We start from the raw sequence: 9,103 nt of genomic DNA, 5'->3' as shown, positions 1-9,103 counted from the left end.
CTTCGGTTCTTGAGTGTGTTGCGGGGTGATGCCCTTTTGGTGAAGTGTTGTAACTTTGATGGTAGATAGTTGTAGGTTTTTTTTTTTTTTTTTTTTTAACGGCAAGATTGCATCAGTCCGGACCGAAGCCTAGTCATCATTTGCACACACACACGTTCGGGCAGGAAACCCGAACCACGATCACAGGGATCCGAACCCTTAAACCATCCCGAGGGGCAGGCGGGCCGGACCTTAGTCCCGGATCGGGTCGGTAAAACCTTCCCTTTGGGCTGACCTCAATGGAGCCTATTTCAGTCCATGTTTAATTTGGTCATTCAGAAGCCAGGTTCGAACCCTGGACCTCTTACCCGGCGAGGGTGTTAAACACCACCGTAGTATTTGTCAGGTTTGGTCGACGCCGTGAGGTGATTTGTGGTGGCTCGTTGTCTCAATGTTTTTTTGTTAGGCAGGTGTGGTTGTTTAAGTGGTTATGGTTGGTTCGCTTTCAATGATTGGTTCAACGTACGCGTGGATTGATTGTTTTAGTGATTAGCATTCGTCATTTGATAATGTTAATATATTGCTTGTGTATTCAATGGTTTTGTTTAGGACCAAACCTCCGGTGGCAATTAGTATATAAGGTTAATTCAAGGTTATTGTTCAAGTAGATCATAGCCATCAAACAAATCGTTGGATCTATCACATTGTAACTCAATTTAGGTCTTTGTATCTATTATGTTTATTTTATCTTTTTATCCCAAAAAAAAAAAAAATGTTGAAAATAACATTGAGGTATATAGAAGCTATTCACATAGATATGACGATCAATTTGTCTTATAGCTCATGTTTGCTACATAACATAGTGTGAGCGACCTAGTGTTGTATTTTATAAAGTTGAAAATATTAGATCCTAAGTTTGAATACTAGGTGTAAAAAATAACTCTTTGTAGCCAAAAAGGTTTACCCGCGATGAATCGGGCTACCCGCAAAGTCGGTGGTCGATTTGAAATTAGTCGATTTGCAAAACAAGCCGGACACCCGGGTTAATAAAAAAACAGTAGTACACCACATTTTCATCCGATCAGCCATAAACATGATTTGCGAAAACAGTCTTCATTGTTAACTTGTAAGTCATTCATTCAATGGGTATGAACTTCGGAACTATGAATAAGAACACATAAACATAAATTCGATATAAAACGAACCATAGAGGAACTACTCGAATTGTTTTTTACTACAAATTAAGTCATAATCTTAATTATTTGTGTTAACAAATAGCAAGTGGTATTGATTTGGATGTACTTTGGGAATCATACAAGGTATGGACCACAAAAAGAGTTTGGTGAGGGAAAAAGCATCTTAAGGCTTCCTTTTTAAGAGCTTTTGTCCCTTTTTAGTACACAAAAAGAAGATAGATGCCAAAATGTTTAAAATATATGGTCAAACAAGCACTTTCAACATCAAAGATGCTCAACTTAGTAAGAAAAATATAGTCATTGGACGTATCACGTAGGGATGAATGTTATGGTAAATTTAATATATGAAAACCGTTTAAAATAGTGTCATTTTAGATCAAGTACTCAATAACTATCCATTTCACATGAGTTGAGAGATAAGACAAAAACAAAATTTGAGTTATTTGTTGCATCCTTAATGAAGTTAGTGTTTGGAAATTTAATTATATACGTAGTAATATTTATATTTTATGGTATAAATTAGAATGATGAATGAGTGACCTTTTTGTTGGGAATGTTATATTAATTCGATGGATCTTATGTTTTTGTACAAGCCAGGTATGTTTTGTTATGTATGGAGTTACCACTTAGCTTACTTTTATGAAACCATGAAGAAGTGTAATGTTTGACTTATACGTTTTATTCATGAATCTTTTTGTGGCAAATATTAAAGTATGATTTTCATATCATTTAAAATCTAATCTAAAATAGTAATTATAACAAAATACTTAATTCATAAGATAACCTGAAGCTTGCACATTTTGGAATAATAACATGAAGCTTGTGTTCAAGTCGTGTAAATTTTTTTTTTTTTTTTTTTTTTTTTGTAACAGCAGTTCGAGATCATCTAGGGGACTAAACCATCTACGCGTTCATCTCCCGCAGTTGCCAACCAAGAGCACCACATCGATTAGCAATTGAAACATCTTTATTTGTTTCAAGATGATACAATCTTTCATGTTTATTTTGTGAAGTACCATCCCATCTCCAATTGTCTTTCCAAAAACAAGTACTAACCCTATTAAAGGAATACACCACATGGTCAAAGTCAACACCATCTCATCTCAATATGTCAAAGACAAAGACACCTGACCTCACCTCTTGTAATTCCATTTAATTTAATTAAGTAGCTATTATTTTTGTTAAGAAGTAGTTAGAGGTTGTTAAATAGTAGTTAATCCTATTTTGTCCTCTAGTGCTAGTATATATGTAACTGTGATGTATCTGATTCATTTTAAGCTTTTGAGCTAATACAACAATAGCAGATTTAGCCATCTTCATCTACTTTTATGGTATCAGAGCGGATTACACAAGGTAATCCACTCCAATTCATCTTCAAGATCCTATTCCGCACATATATCTCCACTCAATTTCTATCTCGTCTCCAAAAATTCCCAATTTCACTCTTCAATTTCACGAATTTGACCTAATTTTTCAAAATAATGACGATCAATCAAACAAATGCGTCTGGTGCTGCCGTAACAATTGAAGATCACAATTCACAAAATCATCCACTCTTTCTCCATCAAAATGATCATCCAGGCTTAATCCTCATCTCGAAGAAACTTACAGGTTCTGACAATTACAGTTCATGGAGGAGATCGATGATGATCGCTCTAAATGCGAAGAACAAGCTACAAATTGTTACTGGTGAGTTCACTGAACCTGCAAACAATTCACAAATTAGGGCACTATGGGATAGGACGAATGATATGATCATATCTTGGACACTGAATACCATATCTGATCAAATTAGCAATTCACTTAACTTTGTGAATACCGCTCATGAACTATGGAAAGAACTGCAAGAACAATACTCTCAATTAGATGGACACAGGATCTATCAGCTAACTAATGAAATCATCCAGCTCAAACAAAGTTAGTGTTCAATAGAGGTGTACTATCACAAACTCAAAGGTTACTGGGATGAATTAGATGCAATTAAAGCACCTTACAACTGTACATGTGTCTGTAATTGTGAAAATGGGAGAGTAAACATCGAAAGGGATCAAAGAAAGAGGCTCATACAATTTCTAATGGGACTTGATGAATGTTATTCCAACATCAGAGGGCAAATTCTCCTGATGCAACCTTTTCTTAATGTGGCCAAAGCTTATGAAATGCTCAGGCAAGAAGAAAGGTAAAGGGAATCAGTCACATCAAAACCTACCATATCAGCTGCTCTCTCTGCACAAGGTAACTACAATAGGTACTCAAACAGCAACAACACAAGGTGGACTAATAGGAACACAATGAGCACTGGATCACAAGAAAGGAGGAGCAATTTCAAGAAAGGCATATTCTGCAGCAATTGTGGCTTTGAAGGACACTCAAAAGATGTATGCTACAAGCTAGTGGGATATCCAGTGGGTCATCCACTTCATGGCAAGTACACACCACCACTCAAGGCAACACAGCCCATCAAGAGTGTCAACATGGTTACTGCAAATGACACAAACAACAACAGTGCAGAACTTGCAATGAATGCCAGAATGGATCAACTTCAAAATCAATTGAATCAAGTACTCTTGATGATGCAGAACAAGCAAAAGGGATGTGAACCAGACACCTACACAGGTTCAACATCAGGTATACACAGATTCATTGCTTCACATATTTCTACTCAAGAGTACAAGCTTATTGCTTCAATTGTTTCTCATGTTAAAAATGCTTGGATAGTTGATAGTGGTGCTACTGACCACATCTCAAACTCACTAACAAATATGCACAACATACAAGACTGCAATAAACCTATCCTTGTCACTTTACCTAATGGACACAACACATCAGTCACAAAATCAGGATTTGTCACCATTAACTCTCACATTACTCTACATGATGTCTTCTACATACCTAATTTTGCCTACAATCTTCTATCTGTTAGCAAGCTAGGACAATATCTCCATCTATCAGTTTTATTTACACCTTTATCATGTTATTTTCAGAACCACAATAAGAGGATTGCTCATGGCACCCTCTGTAATGGTCTCTATGTCATACAACAATCAAAACTTGCACCATCTCATTCAATTCATCAACTTTCATCAACCAACTCAACTGATGACTCATCTCTGTGGCATTCAAGACTTGGACACCCATCTCTTCAAGTCATGAAACACATTAAACATTTACATTCTTTAATAAAATGTAACTATACTGCAGCAAACTGTACTATTTGTCCTTTATCAAAACAATATGCTTTACCTTTCTCTATTAGTGAATCTCACTCTAATTCTTTGTTTACACTCATTCACATGGACATGTAGGGCCCATATAAACACTCTACCATAAATCAATGCAAATATTTTCTAATAATTGTTGATGATTACTCCAGGGCCATTTGGACCTATCTTTTACCTAGCAAACACCATGCCATTTCACATATCAAAATGTTCTATGCATACATTCTTAACCATTTCAATATCTCCATAAAAACAATAAGAACAGACAATGGATCTGAATTTGCGAACCAAGACCTCGCTGATTTTCTCCACTCAAAAGGCATCATCCATCAAACTAGCTGTCCCTACACACCCCAACAGAATGCTAGAGTAGAAAGAAAACACAAATAACTTCTTGAAATTGCTAGGGCAATCAGGTTTCAATCTCACATCCCTATCCATCTTTGGGGTTATTGTATCCTTGCAGCAACCAATCTAATAAATAGACTCCCTACCAAACCACTACAAAACAAAAGTCCTTATGAACTTGTGTACAACATCACACCTGACATATCACACCTAAGAATCATAGGTTGTAAAGCCAATGCACACAATCACCCTACAGATAAACTCAAACCAAGATCCATCCCATCCATCCTTTTAGGCTACCCACCACACAAAAAGGCTACATCCTATATGATATTCAAACACACAAAGTATTTGTCAGTAGACATGTAACTTTTGATGAAACAGTTTTTCCCTTCCAAACTCTTCACAATACATCAACAGACACCTCAAATTCAAAATCCAATGAAACACACATTGAAACTGTCATCACTCCTACCAATGCTCAACCACATACAACACTCAATGATCCTAACACATCATCAAACAACATATCAATTTCACCATCCTCATCACACAATTCCAATCCTATACACCAACCATCTGACTTCAACCCTCCACTCAATTCAACCACCAATACATCTCAACCACCAATATCAAAAATAACCTCAACCGAGTCACATTCAATTCCATCCAAATACAAAGACTACCACTGCAATTTTCCAAAATCCACAGTCAACTCTCTCACAAAATTCCATCATTCCAAATATCTCAACTACACCAACATTCACTCTCACAATACCAGACATCCCATCTGCACAATTAATTCAATAGTAGAACCACAATCATATATACAAGCATCTATACATGAGAAATGGGTTGAGGCAATAAATAAGGAGCTACAAGCTCTTGAATCCAATCACACTTGGATCATTACAACTCTGCCCTCTAACAAGACTGCTATTGGTTGAAAACGGGTTTTTAAAGTTAAACTCAAATCAGATAGTTCAATAGAAAGGTACAAGGCAAGATTAGTAGCTAAAGGCTATACACAAAAAGAAGGCACATACTACAAAGAAACTTTTGCACCTGTTGCCAAAATGGTCACAGTTAGGGCACTACTTGTTACTGCAGTTAATCACAATTGGCCCATAGAACAACTTGACATCAACAATGCTTTTCTCCATGGTGACTTGCATGAAGAGGTTTATATGCTTCTACCACCAGGTTACAACAAAGATTTACCTCCTAACTCTGTCTGCAAGCTACAAAAGTCCCTTTATGGACTCAAACAAGCCAATAGGCAATGGTTTACAAAGCTTACAGACTTCTTACTCACTTTTGGCTTTAAGCAGAGTTATGCAGACACCTCATTATTCACCTACAGCCACAATACAGATTTTATTGCTCTAGTCATATATGTTGATGATTTACTAATTACTGGCAACAATATTCAACTCATCAAAAACATCAAGACACAACTGGATGCCACTTCAGCATAAAAGATCTAGGAGCACTGAACTATTACCTTGGAATAGAATTTTTGAGAAACCAAGATGGGATCACCATGTCTCAAAGAAAATATGCACTAGAGTTATTACACTTAGCTGGCATTCTTGATGAAAAACCTTCAAACATTCCACTTGATCTAAACATTAATTTGTCTGATAATGTTGGTGAACCACTACCTGATGCCACACTTTACAGAACCCTAGTTGGTAAACTCATTTACCTCACCATTACTAGGCCAGACTTATCCTATGCAGCTCAAGCTCTAAGTCAATTTGGTCAAACCCCTAGGACAAGTCATCTTCAGGCCTTATATAAAGTCCTTAGGTATATCAAGCTATGCCCTGGTCAAGGACTCCATTTTTCAAGATCAAGTACACTGACACTACAGGCATATTGTAACAGTGATTGGGCCAAATGCAGTCTCTCCAGAAGATCAATTACTGGTTATTGTATCTACCTTCGTTCTTGTCTAATTTCATGGCAATCAAAGAAACAAACAGTTGTCTCAAGATCAAGCACGGAAGCTGAATACAGGGCACTTACAGACTGTACTTGTGAATTAACTTGGTTACAGAGTCTGCTTCATGATCTTCACATTTCACCAACTAAACCTGTCACTATTTTCTGTGACAACAGCTCTACTATTGCCTTTGCAGCCAATCCAATCCAGCATGCAAGAACTAAACATATTGAGATTGATTGTCACTTTGTAAGAGACAAAATCAAGGCTGGTCAAATTTCAACTGTCTTCATTCCTTCTACCACTCAAGTTACAGATGTCTTCACCAAACCGTTGAGCAAATCACCATTTCACTCCTGCATCTCCAAGTTTGGCATATGTGATCCCTACACATTGCCAACTTGTGAGGGGGATAAAGGAATACACCACATGGTCAAAGTCAACACCATCTCATCTCAATATGTCAAGAGACAAAGACACCTCACCTCTTGTAATTCCATTTAATTTAATTAAGTAGCTATTATTTTTGTTAAGAAGTAGGTAGATGTTGTTAGATAGTAGTTAGTCCTATTTTGTCCTCTAGTGCTAGTATATATGTAACTGTGATGTATCTGATTCATTTTAAGCTTTTGAGCTAATACAACAATGGAAGATTTAGCCATCTTCATCTACTTTTACCTATTACCGACTTTGATCCAAAGAACATTGAGGAATCAAACCCTCTTCCTTGGCCTTTTTAAAAAACTTTAACAAACGAGCAGCAAGGACTCGAACCCCAAATTTGTGAACCATCTAAACCTCCAGAATGCCCTTGAACACCGCTATTGGCCTCAGCCCACATTGAGTTCGGATAGTTGACAAATCTCCAAATCCACATCAAGAGTAACGCTTCGTCATACGCCTGGAGGCTACCTACTTGTACTCTTGAAGACCACCGTTATCAAATGAGTCCAAAACTTGATACCACATAATCCAATGCATCTTATTATTCTGATTAGAAGAACCCCAAAATAAATTAGCACGAATGCGCTCCAACTCAGTTAACATCGATTCTGGGCATTTATTAAGAGAGAAATAATAAATAGCCAAACTTCCTAGTACCGATTTAATCAAATTCAAATGTCTTTTAATAGATAAATATATTGCATTTCCGAACTGAGAGGCGTTTTCTATATGGCTCGCACAAAACCTTCCAATTAGCAATATGAGACATAGTTACACTTTAGGATGCCAAGATATATAAAAGACAGAGTTCCCCTTGAACTTCCAATATGAGTAGCTAGCGAAACAATCTCACAATCAAGCAGACATGTACCATAAATATGCGATTTAACAAGATTTATTCTAAGACCTGAATATGTGTGAAAATCATTTAGGACCTGCACAAACGCATCAAGGTTACTCCTATTCCATACGGATATAGATATTGCATTGTGTTACGATCCACATTAGTTAAGGTTTGTTCACCCACCAATGTGGGATCCCAAACCTTAACTAATGTGATTGATATGATCTTACTAGGACGAATCAGATAAGATCCAAAGCCAACCCTTGGTCTCCTAAGTAAGAAGGGAAGAAAGGAATCTGGAGGAGAGCCCGACCAAGTTATAAACCCAAGTGTAGAACTCACTCCCAAAAGCTAGCTTGAAGGAGGATGGAACACCCAAGTTTATAACCACTAATTAAGTGTGTTCACCCACCGATGTGGGATCCCAAACCTTAACTAATGTGGATCGTAACAATACCCCACCCTTAAAGGGCCAACGTCCTCGTTGGACACATCGAAAGATGAGGCTAGCTCTGATACCAATTGATATGATCTTACTGGGACGAATCGGATAAGATCCAAAGCCAACCCTGGGTCTCCTAAGTAAGAAAGGAAGAAAGGAATCCGGAGGAGAGCCCGACCAAGTTATAAACCCAAGTGTAGAACTCACTCCCAAAAGCTAGCTTGAAGGAGGAGGGAACACCCAAGTTTATAACCACTAATTAAGTTTGTTCACCCACCGATGTGGGATCCCAAACCTTAACTAATGTGGATCGTAACACATTGTTTGCGTAGAATACATAAGAAATTCTTAACAACGGATTTCGAATAAGAGTACCACCAATAGTACCCGATTCAATACTATCTTTCAATCTTAAATGTAATCCTTCCATGACGATAAGAATTAGGAACCTTGACAAAGCCCATGTTTCACCTCAAACTCATTTGTTGGGCTCCCATTAATAAGTATCAACATACGAGAACACGAAGACACATGTTAATCCACGATCTCTATACCCAACATCCTTAACATGTGATCTAAAAATATCCAAATAACGATATCGTACACTTTTTAGAAATCGACATTCAAAATCATTAACTTCATATTTTTCTTGTAGCAATCGAAAACTTCATTCAATATCAA

General features: G+C 37.1%; 1 protein-coding gene across 1 annotated transcript; it reads left to right on the top strand.

The window, feature by feature from the left end:
• Positions 1-6,287: 6,287 nt before the first annotated feature.
• LOC139902181 (uncharacterized mitochondrial protein AtMg00810-like) lies at positions 6,288-7,196 on the top strand. Its single transcript, XM_071884833.1, has one exon. It carries the CDS (start codon positions 6,288-6,290, stop codon positions 7,194-7,196), a length of 909 nt encoding a protein of 302 aa, XP_071740934.1.
• The last annotated feature ends 1,907 nt before the right edge of the window (positions 7,197-9,103 follow it).

This window comes from Rutidosis leptorrhynchoides, chromosome 3, assembly GCF_046630445.1.
Source record: "Rutidosis leptorrhynchoides isolate AG116_Rl617_1_P2 chromosome 3, CSIRO_AGI_Rlap_v1, whole genome shotgun sequence".
Classification (NCBI taxonomy): Eukaryota; Viridiplantae; Streptophyta; class Magnoliopsida; order Asterales; family Asteraceae; genus Rutidosis; species Rutidosis leptorrhynchoides.
The sequence above is the reverse complement of the archived record's forward strand: the minus strand, read 5'-3'. Positions and strand labels throughout refer to the sequence as shown.